Source organism: Erythrolamprus reginae, chromosome 1, assembly GCF_031021105.1.
Source record: "Erythrolamprus reginae isolate rEryReg1 chromosome 1, rEryReg1.hap1, whole genome shotgun sequence".
NCBI lineage: Eukaryota > Metazoa > Chordata > Lepidosauria > Squamata > Dipsadidae > Erythrolamprus > Erythrolamprus reginae.
Genome location: NC_091950.1, coordinates 36,721,265 through 36,743,067, shown reverse-complemented (window position 1 = coordinate 36,743,067; position 21,803 = coordinate 36,721,265). Strand labels below are relative to the sequence as shown.

At 40.0% G+C, this 21,803-nt stretch overlaps 1 protein-coding gene across 1 annotated transcript in view; it reads left to right on the top strand.

Moving 5' to 3' along the window:
• The window catches only part of LOC139156873 (maestro heat-like repeat-containing protein family member 2B), a 99,951-nt gene that overhangs the window by 27,763 nt on the left and 50,385 nt on the right, over window positions 1-21,803 (top strand). Inside the window, exons 10-21 of the mRNA XM_070733007.1 lie at window positions 10-126; window positions 714-787; window positions 1,897-2,019; window positions 5,020-5,130; window positions 8,053-8,191; window positions 11,444-11,484; window positions 12,723-12,855; window positions 14,620-14,666; window positions 16,224-16,331; window positions 17,426-17,545; window positions 17,947-18,072; window positions 21,638-21,790. Coding sequence (XP_070589108.1) covers window positions 10-126; window positions 714-787; window positions 1,897-2,019; window positions 5,020-5,130; window positions 8,053-8,191; window positions 11,444-11,484; window positions 12,723-12,855; window positions 14,620-14,666; window positions 16,224-16,331; window positions 17,426-17,545; window positions 17,947-18,072; window positions 21,638-21,790 — 1,292 coding nt within the window. The remainder of the gene's footprint in view (window positions 1-9; window positions 127-713; window positions 788-1,896; window positions 2,020-5,019; window positions 5,131-8,052; window positions 8,192-11,443; window positions 11,485-12,722; window positions 12,856-14,619; window positions 14,667-16,223; window positions 16,332-17,425; window positions 17,546-17,946; window positions 18,073-21,637; window positions 21,791-21,803) is intronic.

Below are 21,803 nucleotides of genomic sequence, written 5' to 3'. Positions count from 1 at the left end.
ATTTTTCAGTCTCGTGCTGTCCTGTTGATGCACAAGACTTCCTGCAGAGTCAGATGAAAGATGCTACAGAAGATATTCGTGTTGGATTCTTAAATAATTTAAAAATTATTGTGAGCCATGATGTGAGTAAGTAGCAAGTACTACTTTCCAAAGAAGCTCTTAGATATCTAAAAGAGAATGCATCACATTTACACGCTTTACTTTATGCACAATCACAGGGCCTGCAATTATTGCTGTAATGTTCCCAGGAACTTATGCCAATGTGAACAGAAAAGAGGGATTCTGTGAACTGTAATTCAGTTACATCTTAAAGGCCAACTCCCCAATTGTGTTTTAGAAAAATAAAGTGGATGGATGTGAGCATTTAGTTATTTTGTTATTAAACCATCATGTACCAAGATGCACCAAGGAATGCAATCAAAAACTTAGATGTTATGGAACAAAATATTTCTGCACATTAAACTTTAACCAAGAAGTAAGCAAACTAAACATAGGCACATTAAATCATGATTCCTTCAAGCTTCCTTTGTTTCAAAACAATTAAATGTTTTATTTATTATTTATTAATTGGACTTATATGCTGCCCTTCTCCAAAAAACTCAGGGCGGTTTGTGTGTTGAGAGCCTTTTGTTGCCTTTGTGGTTTAAACAACTGGAAATCAAATTGTTGTGAAATCCCACTTAAATTCATGTTGAATCTTTGATTATTTTCAGTATATGAAGCAAGAAACAGAAAACGTCCAGTTGTGGAAGCTGTGAAATGCCTTCTGGATGACCATAGTGAAATGGTAAAACAGTAGAAACCTATGAAAAACCAAACAAGTTCAGACCAAAAACTCATAGAAAATTGCACCAATTCATGGGAGGGTAATTCAGAAAACTTTCTTAAGATGGTATTCTTCCTGGAAGAAAATCTCAGAATTTACTATGTACTTTGTGAAGTAGCACCTTCTTGTTGATAAGTAGTCCTTCTTTATTGATTGCAACCCTGTGCATTTCAGATAGGGCTGAGAAAGTATTTTTGCAACTATTACCCTTATTTTACAATCTTTGCAGGTTTGTAAAGCAAAGAAAAGCCAAAATAGGATTGTAAATTCATGATATTTCACTGCTTTGCTTAACGACTGAGTTACCAGTCCCAATCATGGTTGCTAAAGAAGCATCGCCTGTATTGATAAAAACTGGGGATAAATTAGGAATGCTTCATTAAGTTTATATACAGTTTTGTTTAATTGTGCATGGGATTTTTTAATTGCATTTAAATTTTTGTCAATTTTTTTTTATTTTGTATTTTGAATAGGCTCCATTGTGCTCCCAGAATTTCTTGAATTCTTTAAATTCTTGGCTGCGATTCTAACTTTTGCTGTCAAATTAGAGTTTCTTTATTTCTATATCAAATTTAAAGGCTGCCAACAACTCCACTCTCAAAGCAACTAATCTGACAGAAGAACAAATGATTCAATACGTGACTGGGTGGTCTAATTAATTGTATTTAATTCTAATTAACTGAAATTTAAAATTAAATTAAAATGTTCGGGTCCTACTGATTTATTTTGTCAGTTCTGCCTCCTTTTCTAAATGTGGGCCATCGAAAAAAATTATGTCCCCTTGCTCATAAAGAGGCATTATTGCAGTCTTCTGAGCTATTATTTCTTCAAGGGAAGGGAAGGGAATTGCTTTGCAGAAGTATTCAGCCCTAACTATCTTGATTTGCATTGTCAGCTGGTTCAACCCAGATAAAGCACCTTTCTCAAAAGACTGCTGTCATTATCCTCTCTAGCCTCATTTGGCAAAAATTTGCAAAGCTACTTATAGGGTCCTATAAAGATTCTGCAGCATTCAAATGTAATAATTACCATCCTCATCTACCTCATCATCTTCTCTCATTCTTTGACAGGTGAGGAAAGCTATTCTGTGCTTTATTAAAGAACTTCTTCGCTCTCAAAGTGTTGAAGGTTGCGCTGTGTGGGATATGATTGACTACATCTTCAAGCAGTTTACCATGTCAATCAGCCTGTCTGTGAGTTGAGCACTAGCACTTGGACTTATATACCACTTCACGGTGGTATTACAGCCCTCTCTAAGTGCTTTACATACATAGTTGTATGTATGATTTTTAAACAATGAGGTTTTTTAGATTTTTAATGTTAGATTTATTATTATAGACTTTTAATATTAGATTTGTCATTGTATACTGTTGTTATCACTGTTGTGAGCCGCCCCGAGTCTGGGGAGAGGGGCGGCATCCAAATCTAAATAATAATAATAATAATAATAATAATAATAATAATAATAATAATAGTCAGCATATTGCCCCCAACAATCTGGGTCCTCATTTTACCCACCTCGGAAGAATGAAAGGCTGAGTGAAACTTGAACCTGGTGAGACTCGAACTGTCGAACTGCTGGCAGCTGGCAGTCAGCAGAAATAGCCTGCAGTCCTGCATTCTAACCTCTGCACCATCTCAGCTCTAGATAGCTACCTAGACACCGCACCACTAGATAGCTAAAATATTTTTAGCTAAAAGTGGAGGGTGTTAACTTTCTTTAAATCTGTGCTGAACTATCTATGGCAGGGGTTCCCAAACTTGGCAACTTTAAGACTTGTGAACTTCAGCTCCCAGAATTCTCCAGCCAGCTATGAATTCTGGGAGTTGAAGTTCACAAGTCTTAAAGTGCCAAGTTTGAAGACCTCCAATCTATGGCCTACTGCAAATGTAGATTTGACTCCTCCTTGGTTGACAGGAATATCCCAATCTAGCTAGAACACCCACCAGCCCCCCCATGATAGTAAAAGCAAAGGATAAAAATAACTTTCCACCTGAAAAACTTTTAAGATACCTAAGAAATTTTTACAACAGTCACAGCAGTCCATTACTGGGATATTGGCTCATCCATTTCAAACATTTCAGGGTTATCCAATTTCACAAATTCTGTTTATTACCTTCAAGAAGTTGAATCAAACACATCTATCACAGTATTCCACTTTGATCCCTATCAGGATCAGTTTCTTTTATAGATAGTCCTCGATTTACAACAGTTCATTTAGTGACTGTTCAAAGTTATGCTGTCACTGGAAAAAAGGGAGTTATTATTCACACTTATGACCATCGCAGTATTTCTACGTTCACATGATCAAAATTCAGATGCTTGGCAATTGATTTATATTTATGCCAGTCACAGTATTTGGAGGTCATGTGATCCCCATGTCAGCTCCTGCATACCAGCTGTGTGGGAGCTGCCCTTTGATGGGGACAAGCTGCACAGAATCAACAGTCTTTGAGCAGCTTGGAAACTAATGCCTAATGGAAGGGTCTAAAACCTAAGATTGCTATTCTTGCGAGGTAGTCCAAACCAGAAGTACTAACTATATCTTTATTGTAAGGTTACTTGCAAGTCTGAAAGTACCCCTGCCATCCCTCACTTCTACTCTCCCCAAAACTTGGGAGGATCCCCTCTGTGAAACTTTCACCACCCTTTCTCCTTCACTCAAATTACATGTATTACACTCCTGTCTACAGTAATGGGCAGTCAAAATTTTTATTGCTACACCATGGGTGTTGCTTGTTTTGTGGGTGTGGCTTAATGGTCATGTGACTGGATAGGAGTGGCTTGCCAGCCATGTGACCAGGTGGGAGTGGCTTGAACGATCATTATCATTCAAGTGAACTGCTAAGTCCTCGAATTACAATCTTACCAGTATCGCTCGCTGGGGTGGCAATTTGCTTTGCGTTTCCGGCGCTCTCCTTCCTGGGTCCCCCCACCTCAGGCTGGGTAAGAGGAACAGGTGTTGCCGGAAGCATAAATGTTGCCAGTGCTGCTTCCACCAACGTCTTCTGCTTTCACCTCAGGTGGGAGGTGGTCACATGAGGTTGGAGGGGAGCCAGGCAGGAGAGAGAGAAGCTCATCTGAGGCCAGGAAGGAGGAAAGAGGAAAAAAGCGAGGAGCACAGACGCAGCAGCAGCAGCAGGGCAAAAAAGGAGAGCCAAACTGAGACTGGTAATCCAGGAAGTGAATGCTGCTGATCGGCTGGAGCTGTGTATGCAGCTTCATTTCTGCTGGTGGAACTGCGTTCCACCCCGTTCTGCCTGCTGCCCACTCCTGGTCTAAAACCTAAGATTGTTAGCCTTGCGAGGTAGTTCAAACCAGAAGCACAATCAAGAATATTGGCTTACAAAAGAAACAGCAATCTTAATTAAATATAGGGAACTAGGAGAATCTAAAGAAATTAAAACTGTAGCATTGGAAAGCGCTCAAGCGGTGATAGTATTAGGATGGAAAGACTCTACAAAATGGACACTACAGAATTGGTACTGGTACATGGTGGATCACATACATTTTGAAATTATGGAAATAAGATTAAATAATTTTGATGAGAATAAACTAGAGAAGCTGATGGTGCGATGGGACAAGGTAAAAGATTATATGTTAAGTAGAATCTGTGATGTAAATACGAAAAATAAATTACAATCACTCTTTTAGTAAAAATCGTTCAAGATAGAGCCAAGGATCAATAGATAGACAAATAACCTAAAAGTCTTTGAATCCTTCTATAGGGGTGGTGGGGGTGACGGTGTGTGTGTGTTGTTTGGTGATGGGCACATGCACTGTGCACTGTTATATGTTTGTTTTTTGTAAACCTATAAAATCAATAAAATTTATTTTTTTTAAAAATCAAGAATATTGGCTATATCTTTATTGTAAGGTTACTTGTAAATCTGAAAGTACCCCTACCATCCCTCATGTCTACTCTCCCGAAAACTTGGGAGGGTCCCTTCTGTGAGACTTTCACCACCCTTCCTCCTTCATTCAAATTACATGTATTACACTCCTGCCTATCAAGATCCATTATAATAAATCAGTACCTCCAGTGTAATATATCAGATCTATGTGCATATTTCTTTTAAAGAAATTGGATGCCTTGAATATGGGTTGGCTGACTTACTTGAATCTGACAATGCCTCTTTTTACACTGCACCTCCTTTGTCAAATTATTCTCTCGTGCATGTTGCTATTGCAGGGGAAAGATCCTGTTGCGATTCAAAAGGAAAAGTTAAAAGAGGAACACATTCAAGATATGTGCATTGACGTCTTGGAACACGTGAACGCTTCTGCAGAAGGAATGAGTAAAGTAAGTGTCTTTCATGTAGAGTCTTTTTAAAGAGAACAAATGCTCCATTTAGCTCATCCGTCATGCTCCCTTAATCAAATTATCTGAAAAAATGTAGAAAAAGCAACATTTCCCTCCTGTTCTATTTTTGGATGTGTCTGCATTTTCCTGATACTTTTGTATTCCAGTCAAAGTACTGAGTAATTAAACAAGGATGTTAACAAAAGAAAAATACCACTTGCAATTAGTGCATTAGTGAAGTTTTTAATAGTATAAATGGATTGAATAGAAAGCATTCTATGTAGTAAAAGATGCTTGCTGTTACCTATTTAGTGATGGTCCTGATGGATTGATAGATAAAAAGCATCATATATTTCTTCTTGCATCTAGTGTTGGGCGAACACAACAAAGTTCAGGTTCGAGTTTGGTACCCAAACTTTTGCTGAACTTTTGAGTTCGGTGCTCAGGAAAGCACCGGGAAGCACCGCCACCCACCTTCCGGAACAGTCAGGATGCTTCCCGGCACTCTCCCAAACACGAACCCGAACTTTTGCCAAACTTCCGTTTCAGTCGCCCAGGAAGGACGTCTCAGTGACGTCAAAGCTCCGCCCCTGGAATCTCCTTGTGGGATTCCCCACCTCCTTTTTCACCTCCCGACTGGCCGACAGCTCCCCGGCTGTTTCGGAATGTGACAGCTGGGCGGCGGTGTTTCCTGGCGCTCTCCCGAACCCGAACTTTTGCCAAAATTCGGGTTCGGGTTTGGTATACGTTGCAGGTTCGGTTCGCCCAACACTACTTGCATCGTATGTTTAGGAGATGACTGCTGTGTCTCTAAAAAGGACTTTGTTTTTACACAGTAGTGTCATAACTTTAGAATCTTCTTAAACAGCTGCCTTAAATTTCGTGAGGTTTTAGTATTAAGTACAGCTCTTGCTATTGTTGCATGATAAATAAATAATTCTGCCAGATGTTGGGCAGTCCAGCTTTATGGTTAATTTTATAATCTGTTAATATTTAAACATGCATAGCAGCAGAATGAAGTCAGAATTACTGACTTCATTGAAAGTCAGGCTAGGTTTTGCTGTCTGGTGATGTGGAGAAAACCAGATCAAAAGGAAGGCAATATTTCCTCTCTCAACCTTATCCATCAAAGGAAAAATGGGCAAAGTAGCATTTAACAAAGTGTGGCTGATTCTTCCCACTTTGGTGGAAGAAATTTTTGCTTTATAAATACAAATAATCCTAGTACAGTCATACCTCGTCTTACGAATCTAATTGGTTCCAGGGGGAGGTTCATAAGATGAAAGGTTCGTAAGACGAAACATTGTTTCCCATAGGAAACAATGTAAAGTCAATTAATCCGTGCAACCAAAAAAAAACCCCCCGCAAAAAAACGCTGCCGCCTGGCTGTCACCTTTTAAAACAGCCTGGGGGCTTCTCAGCGACCTCCCGAACGCCGAACACCAAACCTGAACTTCCGGGTTCGGTGTTCGGGAGGCCGCCGAGAAGCCCCCAGACTGTTTTAAAAGGTGACAGCCGGGCGGCGGGGCTTCCCAGCAGCCTCCGAACGCCGAACCCGGAAGTTCGGCAAAAGTTCGGGGTTCGGGAGGCTGCTGGGAAGCCCCCCAGCCCAGCTGCGACCTTTTAAAACAGCCGGGCGGCTTCCCAGCAGCCTCCCGAAGCCAAACGCCAAACCCAAACTTTCGCGTTCGGCATTCGGAGGCTGCTGGGAAGCCCCCCGGCTGTTTTAAAAGGTGATAGCTGGGCTGGGGGGCTTCCCAGCAGCCTCCCGAACCCCGAACCCGGAAGTTCGGCAAAAGTTCGGGGTTCGGGAGGATGCTGGGAAGCCCCCCAGCCCAGCTATCACCTTTTAAAACAGCCGGGGGGCTTCCCAGCAGCCTCCCGAATGCCGAACCCGGAAGTTCAGGTTTGGCGTTCGTAACTCGAAAAAAGTTCGTAAGAAGAGGCAATTTTTTTCTGAACCCCGGGTTCGTATCTCGAGTTGTTTGTAAGACAAGGGGTTCGTATCTTGAGGTACCACTGTACCATAATGGAGCCTGCCTATAATGGTTGTAAGTCAGGACACTCGTAAAATGGATCAACCTTTTTTTGTGTGTAATGGTCAATAAGCAAACACAGTGGTTGTTAAGCAAACAAGGCAGTTTTTTTGTGAACTCATTGTTTGCCTTAAGGTGTTTTTGCCGAAAAGTAGAATTAAATGTTAGGTTTGCAAAAAGCATAGTAAATAAAAGAGCCAAGGTGGCGCAGTGGGCAGAGTGCAATACTGCAGGCCACTTAAGCTGACTGCTAGATCTGCAGGTCAGCGGTTCAAATCTCATCACCGGCTCAAGGTTGACTCAGCCTTCCATCCTTCCGAGGTGGGTAAAATGAGGACCCGGATTGTGCGGGAAATATGCTGGCTCTGCTAAAAAGTGCTATTGCTAACAAATTGTAAGCTGCCCTGAGTCTAAGGAGAAGGGTGGCATAAAAAAATTGAATAAATAAATAAGTCCAATTAAAATCATAGTTATGTGATTAAAAGATGCTGCAAGTGGTCTACGGTGAGGGGCGGCATACACATTTAATAAATAATAATAATAATAATAATAATAATAATAATAATAATAATAATAGCAATAGCAATAGCAATAGCAATAACAATAACAATAACAATAACAATAATAATATTAAAAAATGCAGATTGATTGCTGAGTGTCCAAAATGCAGTCACATGATCATGAGAAGGGCCCCAACCATTGGATCTTCAGAACCAGGTCATAAATACATTTTAGGAGGCAGCGGTCCATCGTAGCTTCCAACACTCACTAAGAAAGTAGTCATAAGTCAATGATTATCAGAATTCAGCTCAATCCTAGAGGTCTGTTAGAATAAAATGGATTGTGAACAGAATAAATACCTATCCATTCTACCTTCTTTCTGCAGGCTCTGTGGCCCAAACTGTTAGTCTTTGTGGTACCAGCTCCTTATACTCGCACTCTCATCCCCCTCTGCAGATGTTTGAAAGAGCTGGCCATCCTTCGGCCAGACGAATCGACCCTTTTCCTGGGCTCATGCAAAGGAGGTTAGTGGATGACAGATAATATTGTGCAGGCTTAAACTAAGATTATGCTTTTGTGCAAAGCAGTGTGAAATATGCACCTTTCCCATTAGAAGGCTGCATAGGCAGATGTTAGGGTGCCCTGCAGTCTCTTATGTGGTGGTGTAAGGATGTGATGCTCAAGAGCCTTGGTGGCGCAGTGGTTAGAGTACAGTACTGCAAGCTACCTCTGCTGACCAGCTGCCAGCAGTTTGGCAGATCAAATCTCAGCAGGCTCAAAGTTGACTCAGCCTTCCGTCCTTCCAAGGTTGGTAAAATGAGGACCCAGATTGTTGGGGGCAACATGCTTACTCTCTGTAAACTGCTTAGAGAAGACTGTGAATCACTGTGAAGGGGTATATAAATCTAAATCTATAGAACAGGGCTGTCAAACTCGCAGCCCACAGCCATATGCATCACCCGCTGGCAGTGTTCTCTCTAAATTTTTTTGGGGGTGGGCGAAAAAGTATAGTGTCTGAGCGGCAGTCCCTTCGGGACTGGGCGACACAGAAATAATAATAAAATTTCCCTCTCGGCTTCTGGGCAGGTTTGGAAAACTCTGAGTTGATGATGATTTTTAAGTGAGCGATTGCTCACTGCTCAGCTTAGAGGGAACTATGCCCGCTGGGCATGCCCAAGCCCAGCTTAGTGAAGGGGGGGGGGAATTATGATGTGTCATGTGATGATGCCATGATGATGCAAGTTTCACACCCCTGGTATAGAGGAAGCCACCAGGTAAAGAGGAAAAATTATTTAGTAAGCATCATTGAATCTGCCCACTGGAACAAATACGAACATGGGGATGGTTAAAATAGTTACAAACATGTATAAGTCTATGTATCCATATCTCATTAGTTTATTGTATGCTTTTGCCTAAACTTTAACTAAGTAACACAAAAGCATAGGAATGGATACATTGTGCTATGCATATTAGTAACTTAAAAAGTTATAACTTTTTTTATTTGCATGTAGAGAGGGAAATTGGTTCAATATATTGTTTTTTAAGATGCTAACTGAACATTTCTGACTCCTGACATGCATGCTAGTTTACTACTTGGCTTCCCTCCATTTAGAAATAATGGAGAAGGAACTTTATTTCTTCCTATCCTTACAATTCTAAATAAATATCTAGGTGTTCCCATTAAAATGATATTTATAGGTGCAGAGCTTTTTACCCCTATGGATAAGCATTTCATTTGAAGGAACCTCTTGGAAAAACCTTCATATAAATCAGAAATGATGTGGGTAAAGATTGGCTGGACAACATATAATCACTTCCTTAAATTTTAATGCTAGCAAGTAAGTGAGGTTGTCCATAACTTAGTCACTGTCAAAATCAAATGGAGTTCATTGACATTTGTCTTTGATGATCAGAATTCCACATGCTAAAATATTATATCCAAAAAGGGAAACAGCTTTGGAAAGGCTTAGGTTTGGGGAAACTCCCATTTTAAAAATCACGACTATATGACCAGAGAGAATAATAATGAATCATGTTTGGCAGCAGAGTTCCAAGTGGGAAAGAATGACCAGACCAGCTGTTTGCTGAGCTTTATATGTTGAAAATGGGTCTTGATCACAAGTGGTGTGTCTTGACAGCTGCTTAGTTGCTCCTTGTGTATGATTGAACAATTGGTTCCTGCTGAGAAAACAGAGATCGCCTCAGGCAATTTAGAGAGTATATACCAGAGTTTCTCAACCTTATAACATGCTGGATTCAACTCCCAGAATTCCCCAACCAATGTAGCTGGCTAGGGAATTCTAGGAGTTGAAGTCCGCACATCGTAAAGTCTCCAAAGTTGACAAACACTGGTATATAATATTTGGATATGCATCAAGTCAAGGGATTGGGTGGCATAAAAGTCAAATAAATTAATTTAAGTGCAGATCACTGCCCATCAAACAAAAAAGTAGGAGGACTGGAGCAACAAGTCCTGCTTGGGAAACACTGACATAGACTCATAAGGGAGGAGAAATAAATTATTGTTCAGGATGGTGAAGTACTACAGCAAAAATGAAGAAATACTTCTTGGCAAGCAGGAAAGGCAAATGGAAGAATAAATATCATGAATAGAACTGATTGTAGCAGAAAGGAAATATGAAAGGTGTTTTGCTTTCGGGACTTTGCAGAAGAAATTGGCATAAAAAGAGAGTTTGCTGAATAAGAAGCAAAAAACAAAACCAGGCCCTGAAGAACAGATGAAGTATAAGACTTTTTCTTAACTTTATTACAGGTAGTCCTTCAGTTGTAATGCCATTATGGTTGTAAGTCACAATGGCCATAAAGTGGTTCACCCATGTGAGCAACCCAATTTTATGATTATTTTTTTTTTGCAGTGGTAATTAAGTGAATGCTGTAATCATTAACAAGCCCATTGTTTGGTATGGGGCAATTTTGCCAAAAGCAGAAGTAACTGGGGAAAACATTGGAAATCAAAATCACATGAATGTAAGACACCACAAATGGATGTAAATGCAGGCCAGTTACTTTTTGCCTGAAATGCGGCCACATGACTATTGGTGGTGGGCCAGTCATCAAAACTTCAAAACTGGGTTGTAAGTTAGAAACTGTAGCTTTGTCACCAAACCCCCAAAATTTTACCCTTAAACTGTCCACTGTTGACCTCACCCGATTCCTAAGAGGTCAGTAAGGGGTGTGCATAAGTGCACCAGTGTGCCTTCCATCCCTGTTCCCTCTTATTAGTACCCATCTTATGTATGTAAACTATGTTATATCTGTATATACTACCAATACATACTTGACAAATTTTAAAAAATAGTCAAGGACTACCTATACTGTATTTTGCAATTACTTACAACAAAGATCATATATAAAGCATGCCAGTCAATGTAGTAGCTCATGAAGAATGGACTTTCTAAGGGGCATCAATTAGTGATTTGATAGGAAAAGCAGTTTTTTTCCAAAATTGACAGAGATTCATGAACTTCAACTCTAAGAATTCTGGCAATTGAAGTCCACACATTTTAAAGTTGTCCAGATTGAAAAACTTATTACTATCTAGAATAGAGATTATTTCTTATTTATCCATATAGGTACAAATTTCTGTATCACTACAGATTTTGAAGCCATTGGAAGGAAATGCATCCTTCCTGAAAGTTATCCTGGAGAGCAAATTTGGGAATTATAGTAAATTATATTTCATATAATCATGACAAACAATATTATTACATTTTTTTGAATCTTCTGTAACATATTTGTTGCTGTTCTCTTTTTAGTAAATCTTCCAAGTGCCCAAGGATTAATAGCAAGGCTTCTGGTGAGCAATGTTCTAAATAAAATATTTTCCTTTTCAAAGTTAAGTATAAATAATTGCAATATGCTCAACATATTAGACTAGATAGACAACGTACCACTTAACATAGTAACTTCAAAATTAGTTTTTACTGTGTACTATTTCTTGTGTCAGACCAGACATGAATTTTGGAAACTGGATATTCATTTCAAAAAAAGAGGAATCCATAGCAAACCTTTTATGAAGACTGTTGAGTTGTATTCTCAATGAATCACCCAGCCATTTTGAAGTGATACACGCCCTGTTTTGATGGCTATTGTTTTGTCACAGTAAAGGCTAGATGACTTCTAAAATCACTAGAATAAATCAATCGTAGGAAAATAATTGAAATGTATTTGGGAAAACATGATTTTTGTTTATTTTCTTTTACATTCATCATATTCTGGGAAGCCTTAGCCCCTAGCAATAAAAAGCAAACCTTCTAGAGCAGTGTTTTTCAAATTTGTCCATTTTTAAATGGGTCAACTTCAACTTTCAGAATTCCCCAGCCAGCATGCTGGCTGCAGAATTCTGGGAGTTGAGTTCCAAGCAGCTTGCTATGAAAGCAAAAGTGAAACTGAAACTCCTCTGCTTTTGTTTTGCATTTGGATCAGACTACTTTTCAGGCAGGGAGGGGGGAGTAGAACTCCTTAGCAACAGAGCTTGTTAATAATAATATAAGAAATACTCATGCTCCGATGGCCATTTTGAAAAATGCTTTTTTAGCGAGCACCTAGAAGCCAAGAGGAATATACTGTATGTGGCAAATTTCAAGTTTGTAGGCTTTACGGTTATAAAGATGTTGTGATTAATGCGTGAGTGGTTTTCACTTGTATATATAGAGAGATTGGAACAGCGCTATTTTATTATGAGTTGGACTAAGGAGAAATTACCTAAGTTTAGTTTTTAGTTTAATTTATTGTATTTATATGCTGCTCCTTTCTGAGGACTTGGGACGGCTTACAACATATAAAAAAGACAATATATATTGAAATCCAATTAGTTAAAATTTCTTTGCAGGTGGGGAGGGGGGAGTAGAACTTCTTAGCATCAAAGCTTGTTAATAATAATAATAATATAAGAAATACTCATGGTCCAATGGTCATTTTGAAAAAAAATATTTCTTAATGAGCACCTAGAAACAAGACGAACATATGTGGCAAATTTCAAGTTTGTATGTTAACTCTGGGACTCCAACTCTTTGTTCCATTTCCCACCAACAGGTCTTGGCCTCAAATCCTAACCAAAGAGGTGGCTGGGCCCTTCAACTTTTACACATCCTTCATACCAACATCCACCCAGCAGTCAGAAAACTGTGGGCAAAACAAATCCCCTTTCTTTGGGAATCCTTCCAAGGTTAGTAGAGGATAAAAATAAATTAATAAAATAAAATTGATTGCATGATTTATTCTGACTGTCGCCCATCCTTATGTTACTTTTTCTATTAAAGTTCTTTGTCTTTACTTGAGGGTCACATTTAGGTCATCAGTGGTCCTTTACCCACCCACCCGGAGAATATTTTCTTTTTTTAACCCTCTGCATATTTGCAAAGCCTTCTGTGCATGTGCAGAGGGTGAAAAAATGTGTACAATGGTGGTGTGGGAGCAAAGCGAGCATGTACACACAAATCACATGCTTCTGAACTGATAGGGAAAGTAAGTAGATTTCACCACCAACTCAGCAATGAAGACCGGTTACTCAGGCAGCAATGTTGTGCTTCATGGAAGGAGCTTCAGCAGCAAAAACCTATGCTCCTTAGATTGCAACAGCAACCACAAGTTCTCACCTTATAGCAATAGCATTTAGACTGCTTTCTAGAGTTTTCCACCCCCTTCTAAGTGGTTTACAGTGTCAGCATATTCCCCCCAACAATCTGGTCCTTATCAACCTTGGAAGGATAAAAGGCTGAGTCAGCCTAGAGCCTGGTGCGATTTGATATGCCAATATGTAGGAATATTGTAAACAAACTAATAATTTGTATCTTCAAGTCATTCTTGACTCTTGCTGTTTGCCTGGACAAGTTCCTACAGTTTTCTTGGCAAGTTTCAACAAGTGGTTTGCCATTCCCAGGTTCTTTGGGCTGAGGTATAACGACTGGCATAAAGTCACTCAGTTGGCTTTTGCCTAAGGTGGGACTAAAATCCACAGTCTCCTGATACTAGCTTGGTGCCTTACATTACACCAAACAGGCTTTCATAAGTAAATAGTACTTTACTATATATTATAAAGTATGTGGACTATTAGTTTCACTGGGGTACTGGGTAAATGTCATAATAAAAGGATAGGCGAAGTTGGCTCTTCTATAACATATGTTCGGAAATTTCAGATCGTGCAGAATGCAGCTGCGAGAGCAATCATGGGCTTCTCTAAATATGCCCATGTCACTCCAACACTCCACAGTCTGCATTGGTTGCCGATCAGTTTCCGGTCACAATTCAAAGTGTTGGTTATGACCTATAAAGCCCTTCATGGCACCAGGATATCTGCGAGACTGCCTTCTGCCGCACGAATCCCAGCGGCCGGTTAGGTCCCACAGAGTTGGTCTTCTCTGGGTCCTGTCGACTAAACAATGTCGTCTGGTGGGACCCAGGGGAAGAGCCTTCTCTGTGGTGGCTCCGACCCTCTGGAACCAACTTCCCCCAGAGATTAGGACTGTCCCCACCCCCCTTGCCTTTCGTAAACTACTTAAAACCCACCATTGTCATCAGGCTTGGGGGAACTGCGACATCCCCCCCTTGCCTATGTAGTTTTGTGCATGATATGACTGTGTGTATGTATTTTATATATTGGGGGCTTTTCTTTTTAGACTTTTTAATGTTAAATTGTTGTTTTAGATTTTAATTATTAGATTTGTTACCATGTATTGTTTTTATCACTGTTGTGAGCCGCCCGGAGTCTGCGGAGAGGGGTGGCATACAAATCTAATAAATAATAATAATAATAATAATAATAATAATAATAATAATAATAATAATAATATGGACTTCAACTCCCAGAATTCCTGAGCTAGCATGATTGGCTCAGGAATTCTGGGAGTTGAAGTCCCCAAGTCATAGAAGAGCCAACTTTGCCTACCCCTATCATAATCCAATGAAACATTTATTTTATCATTTCTTGAAGGAAGAATAGAGACCAGCAGAGAGCAATGGGAGCAGAAGTTGCTGCAGGTAAGATACTGCTACTTTTTCAGTTGACACAGGCTTGATTACAAGCCTGTTACTCCTTTAAGAGCTGCGATACACCCTCCACCTTAAATGAGGAAGAGAAAGTAGATGATGATGATGAAGAAGACGGAGATAGAGAAACAAGAGGATGAGAAACTATATAATATCCCACAGGTCTCTTATGAGTAAAGATTTAGGTGAAGGAGTGCTGTATGTTGCTTTGAACCGAACCCTAATTCTAAGCATTGGTCATTGTCTATTTCAGGGGTCCCCAAATTTAGCAACTTTAACACTTGGGGATTTCAACTCCCAGAATTCTCCAGCCAATAGGCTGGGGAATTCTGGGAGTTGAAGTCCACAAGTCTTAAAGTTGCTACATTTGAAGCCTATTGGTAGAGATATCCAGCCCATTCCTGATTTTTTTAGATATGCCACTTCTATTGCTAGAAAAATTAAATTACAAGGGAATTTTTGTTGCATGGATTGCAATGGCTGAAGTTTTGTAATCTTATGAGTTTTTCATTAGGATTTCGGTGCTTTGGAGCCATTGGTTTGAGACATAAATTTTCTGCTTTGAGGGAATAAAAGGAGAAAGTAATGGTATAATTTGAGAAAAAAGCAAGGTCCAAGAAACACTATTTTTTCTATTTTTCTTTTGTTTTAATTCCTTTTCTTTTCCCCCCTGGTAGATGGTTTATCTTTAAATAATAATATAATGGAGATATTGGCATTCAAATCAGACATTTTAAAAGTGCTTTAAAATTCATTCATAGAAACTCATTTTTTAAAAAAATAACTATTTCATAATCAGCAATATACTGAGCACCAACTATACAACTTTAGAACTTCTTTGACTACTTTTAGATATTGTCTATAGAGATTCCCAGTCCAGGCCCTGGTTGTCCCAAAAATGCTTTTTCCAAAAGGCAACTGGACTTGTTTTTTTGTTTTTTCCTTGAAAACATTTTGCTTCTCATCCAAGAAACATCATTAGTTTTGACAACTGAAGAAGCTTATTGGATGAGAAGCAAAAAAATTTTTTAAAAAAAATCCAATTACTTTTTTGAAAAAATGTGCCTTTGGGATACTTTTTGATATTGTTTCTTGTATTATTTCTTTCTCTTTCACTTCTGTTCTTTATTTTTTTATGATTAATTTAAAAAAAGAAAATTGGTAAAAAAGCATTCTTTCACTTCACTTTTTTATTGTATCATTTTTAATTTCTGTTTTTAATAGAAACAGTTCTGTTTCTGTTTTCTTTAATTCTTTTTTAATTTAATTCTTTAATTTTTAATTTTTTAAATTCTCTACAGCAGAGATCTCTACCCTTGACAACTTTAAGATTTATGGACTTCAACTCCCAGAATTCCTCAGCCAGTAAAGCTGGGAGTTGAAGTCCACAAGTCTTAAAGTTGCCAAGATTGGAGACCTCTGTTCTACAGAGTAGAAAGGTGTGGTATAAACCTAATTGCTTGCGTGATTGATAGTACTAGAGTACAAGTTTACCTGGTCACTCAATAACAGCGATAATCCAAAACATTTGATTGTTTTTGTTCATAGTTTCTGAGAAGATCTCTGGAAACCATTGATGATAGCACATGGACTCAGAATTTGAGTAGAGAATTAGAAACTCAGATAACCAGTTATGCTGATGGGTCAACTGAAAAGGTCAGTCAGTTGGTTGGTTGATCAGTTCCTCTCTGAGTCTACGGAGTGGGGCGGCATACAAATCTAATAAATAAATAAAATAAATAAATTTGTAATTAATTTGTTCAGGATTTACCGGTATTTTAAAAATAAATTTAAAATACCTTTAGCGGCAGGAAAGCGAGAGAGAGAGAAACAAGCCTTTTCCTCGGAGGAGCAGTTGGCTGGCGTCTTTGCTTGAGTCGGGGAGAGGAGGCAACGGCCCCACCCTCCCCACAGCTGCTTCGCTCGGAGAGCCCTTTGCCCTTAGAACTGGAGCTTCTGTCTTCTCGCAAGTGCCTCCTCTCCCCGGCTCAAGCAAAGGCGCCAGCCAACCGCTCAAACGGCACACAAGAGGGGGAAAATGGGAAGCCAGTGAGGTGGGGGGGGTGAGAAGACAGAAGCAGGAATCCAACCCCCCACCTCACCGGCTTCCCATCACGTTTTCCCCTTCTCGCATGCCTTCGGAGCTGTGGGAGGGGTGGGGCAGGTGTCTCCTCTTCCCAGCTCAAGTAAAGGCACCAGTCGGCATCATTGGAGCCGCGGAGGGTGTAAAAGTGTGACCTCCACAGCCCAGTCCCTGCGTCCAGCCCTCCCAAAGGCGCCTCAGCAGGCACCTGCCATAGCTCCCTCACCCGCCCAAGCCAGCAATGCCTGCCGGGCTCCCACGGGGCACCCTCTTGTGGTGATTCGGCGCCCTCTTGTGGTGACCCGAGTATAAGCCGAGGTCGGGTTTTTCAGCCCATTTTTGGGGCTGAAAAACTCGGCTTATACTCGAGTATATACGGTACATATGACTTGAAGCTTTGGTCTTCATATATGAACCAATCTCTCTTACCAGCTATTTGGAACACCAACATAAAAGGTTTTGCTTAGAAGTAGTCACTTCTTGCTGTTGTTTTTGGTATGTGTGGCTATAGCATGTGTTTTGAATGTTTTGCTGTTGTAAAATGGGGGATTATCATGCTCATGTATTTAGTTAAATAATGCTAATTTCAATTTTACATGCAAATTAATTTTAATGTTGTGCAGCCATTATATACTCTCCTTTTTCACTTGTTTTATTTTTTCCACAGAGTTTCCTCTGTAAATGTTGGGGAATTTCTCTGACAAGTTGTGAGGATTTAACTTTTGTTCAGAGTACAGTACAAAACTTGGTAGAAAATGCTGATTATATGAAAGCATCTGAGAGAGATGTAAGTTGTCTGTTTGAATCTTTCCTTTTTCTCTACTGTTGAAATTATATTTATTTTACCTGGTGTTTTCATACCTGCTTTTCAACCGGTGGGAACTTACCTTTCCCTCTGGTTCACATTGTGATGGAAGTGCATGTTTTGCGCAAGCACACAACGGTGTCACTTCCCGGAAATGACCCTATGTGCATGCATATTACTTTTTTAAAAGCTCCTGCTCATGCGCAGAAACAAAAACAAGATGGCAGTGTCTATGATGGCACTGAGAAAACTGGTTCAGGGGTGTAGCAGGCCTGGGTCACTTCCAGTTTCAGCAACCCAAGCCACCATGTTACTATTGGTTCTATAGAACTAGTCCAAAGTGGGAGGAATCCACCTGTGTGGGTTTTTTTCTCCCTTTACAGAAAGTCATCCAGATTCTGTCCTTTTCTGCCATGGGTCATTTGGATCTAACATTGGCCATACTTCATGAATTTGGAGTTGGAGTACACTTGACAATCAAGATATCTATGATTATCAATCGCTATAAGGTAAATGAGCTGGCAGTTCATCTGTAATGCATGCCTGTTTGTTTATTTGTTTATTTGTTTGTTTATTTGTTTGTTTGTTTGTTTATTTGGTTGGTTGGTTGGTTGGTTGGTTGGTTGGTTGGTTGGTTTGTTTGTTTGTTTGTTTGTTTATTATTTGTTTGTTTGTTTGTTTGTTTATTTATTTATTTATTTGTTTGTTTGTTTGTTTGTTTGTTTGTTTGTTTGTTTGTTTGTTTGTTTATTTATTTATTTATTTGTTTGTTTATTTGATTTGATTTGTATGCTGCCCCTCTTCGCAGACTCGGGGCGGCTCACAACAGTAACAAAACAGTATAATCCAATACTAAAAACAGTTAAAACCCATTATATAAAAACCAATCATACATACAGACATACCATGCATAAAATTTTAAAGGCCTAGGGGGGAAATGTATCTCAATTCCCCCATGCCTGGCGGCAGAGGTGGGTTTTAAGCAGCTTACGAAAGGCAATGAGGGAGGGGGCAATTCTAATCTCTGGGGTTCCAGAGGGCCGGGGCCGCCACAGAGAAGGCTCTTCCCCTGGGTCTCACCAAACGACATTGTTTGCTTGACGGGACCCGAAGTACGTCACATTGAATTTAATCTGTACTGTTCTACTTCCGTTTTACAATGTATAAATAACATTCTTCTTTCAGCCAATCCCTTTTTAAATTTCCATCAGAATTTAAGACCTTTGGAGCAGCGATGGGCCGCACGTACTTTTTCCTACTGGATCAGTCCTGGAGGCCAGTGGGCAGGTGCTCCCCCATGTGAGATTTTGCTTCTGCGCATGAACGGAAGTAAAGAAATCAGTGAAAATTGCTGAAATCTCATGCAAGGACATTCACACATGCGAGATTTCGGTGATTTTGCTGACTTCTTTGCTTCCGCGAATGTGCAGAAGCAAGGAAAGGCCAAAAATCACCGAAATCTCACACTTGCAAGCACCGTCGCATGAGATTTCGGTGTTTTTTGCCTATTTCTTTGCTTCTGCGCATGCATGGAAGCAAAATCTCACACAGGGGTGTGCATGGGTGCATCGCCGTTTCTGATACTGGAACAACAATCCCAGGTGTACCAGGGGCAGCCCAATACTGCTTTGCAGGGAAAGTGATGTTTCACAAATTATTTTCAGTGATGTGTATTGCTTTTATCACTAGAATTCATTAGTCGGAGTCTTACTTTATATTAAGCCATGATTGTTTTACCATGGTTTACTGAATAAACTAGAAATGGTTGGTGTCAGGATTCCAAGTAACACTTTTCACATGTTCTGGGTTCTAGATTCACCCATTATTTTCAGCCAGTGCCAAATAAACTGCATTATGGTTTATGTGCAAGTCCAGCCAAGGAGCCTGAAATTAATCAAGAACAGGAAACTAAACTTGCCAATTAGAGATTTTGTTAGAAAGAAGAAATTAGTAGGACCGTGCAATGCTTTGCAAGAGCCTGAATAATAATAATAATTCATAATAATTTATTAGATTTGTATGCCGCCCCTCTCTGAAGACTCGGGGCGGCTCACAACAATGATAAAAAAAATATTATAGTGGCACAAATCTAATATTAAAAGAAATAACTAAAACCCTATCATATTAAAACCAGACAACACATACATACCAAACATAAATTATAAGGAGCCTGGGGGAAAGATGTCTCAAATCCCCAGTGCCTGGCGGTATAGATGGGTCTTGACAAGGAGGGTGGGAGCAGTTCTAATCTCCGGGGGAGTTGATTCCAGAGGGCTGGGGCTGCCACAGAGAAGGCTCTTCCCCTGGGGCCCGCCAGATGACATTGTTTGGTCAACGGGACCCGAAGAAGGCCAACTCTGTGGGACCTTATCGGTCTCTGGGATTCGTGCGGTAGCAGGAGGTTCCGGGGGTACTCTGGTCCAATGCCATGTAGGGCTTTAAAGGTCATAACCAACACTTTGAATTGTGACCGGAAACTGATCGGCAGCCAATGCAGGCCACAGAGTGTTATAGATACGTGGGCGAATCTGGGAAGCCCCACGATGGCTCTCGCAGCTGCGTTCTGCACGATCTAAAGTTTCTGAACACTTTTCAAACGTAGCCCCATGTAGAGAGGCATAGTTGCTTTAAAACGTCACCAAGTGTTTCTCCATTTGCACTCTTACATACTCTGAAGACCATTCTTAGAATTAAGTCACAGCATTGTCTTACATATTTACCATGATTGCCACTAATTTATTAATGAAAAAAATTATTAGGAAGCAATTAAGAGTTTGTCCGAGAGGAAACAGCAGTTTTTTTTTAAAAGAGTTCAAGTAGAAGAAGAAAATTACAAATTAAAACTCCATATAGTTGTACAGTAACTCTGTAAGCTAAAATAGTGCTTTGCCAAGTCACATTGATAATTGCCTGAGGCCACAATAGCAATAGCACTTTAATAATAATAATAATAATAATAATAATAATAATAATAATAATAATAATAATAATAATATAATTTATTAGATTTGTATGCCGCCCCTCTACGAAGACTCGGGGTGGCTCACAACACAATACACAATGTACAAATCCAATATTTTAAAAAACAGATTAAAACCCTTATCATAAAAATTAATCACACAACCCAAGCAAACCACACATAAATCATAGTAGCTACGGAGAATATCAACTTCCCCAAGCCTGGTGACATAGGTGGTGAAGTAGACCCAGAGGCAGGGTTGGTTGAAAACGGTACTTTTATTCAGCTCAGCATAGGTAAGTGACTTTCAGCGAGTACCGTCTGCTTTGCTTGGGAGAAACCGCTTCTTTTATACATTTGCGGTTCCCGCCAAAGCAAGAGCAGGGCGCGTCTGAGCCAATCAGGAGCGACTTCCTGATTCCAGCTCAGACAGCGCTTAAGCAAGGAACAAACTATTTACAGAGATACAAGGTAGCCATTACAGGATACAACAGGTGGGTTTTTAGGAGCTTGAGAAAGGCAAGGAGGGTGGGGGCAGTTCTAATCTCCAGGGGGAATTGATTCCAGAGGGCTGGGGCCACCACAGAGAAGGCTCTTCCCCTAGGTCCTGCCAGATGGCATTGCTTAGTCGATGGGACCCGGAGAAGGCCAACTCTGTGGGATCTAACCAGTCGCTGGGATTCTTTTATATACTTCTTTTCAATGCTTTACAGCCCTCTCTAAGCAGTTAACAGAGTCAACATATATTGCCCCCAACTATCTGGGTTCTCATTTTACTGACCTTGGAAAGCTAAGTCAACCTTGAGCCTGGTGAGATTCAAACTGCCAAATTGCAGGCAGCTGGCAGGCAGCAGAACTACCCTGCAGTACTGCCTTCTAACCACTGTGCCACCACAGCTCTTAGACAACAATTTTATATAGAAAAAAATCTACATATTTTCTACAGAAAGCCAACAAAGAAAATACTAAAGGGGTATGGTCAATAATAGGTGGCTGAAATCTATGGAAAAGGGGGGGGAAGACAATTAGTTAAAACTAAAATGAAAATGGGAGATAAGGAAGCAATCAAGCTGGAGAAAAATCTACTCTGCCTCTTAATTTTTTATGTTGATCAGGATTACTATCGAGGTAGCCGAAAGTACACCCATCAAACTTTGATGCTTACCTATGGCAAAGTGGCGCTGCGAGCCCCAAAAGAGCTTCTGCTTTCAAGGGTGGAAGAGAGCATAATGAAAAAAGTCCTCTACCATTACCGGAGTAGCTGCCAGGCAAGTTCAAGAC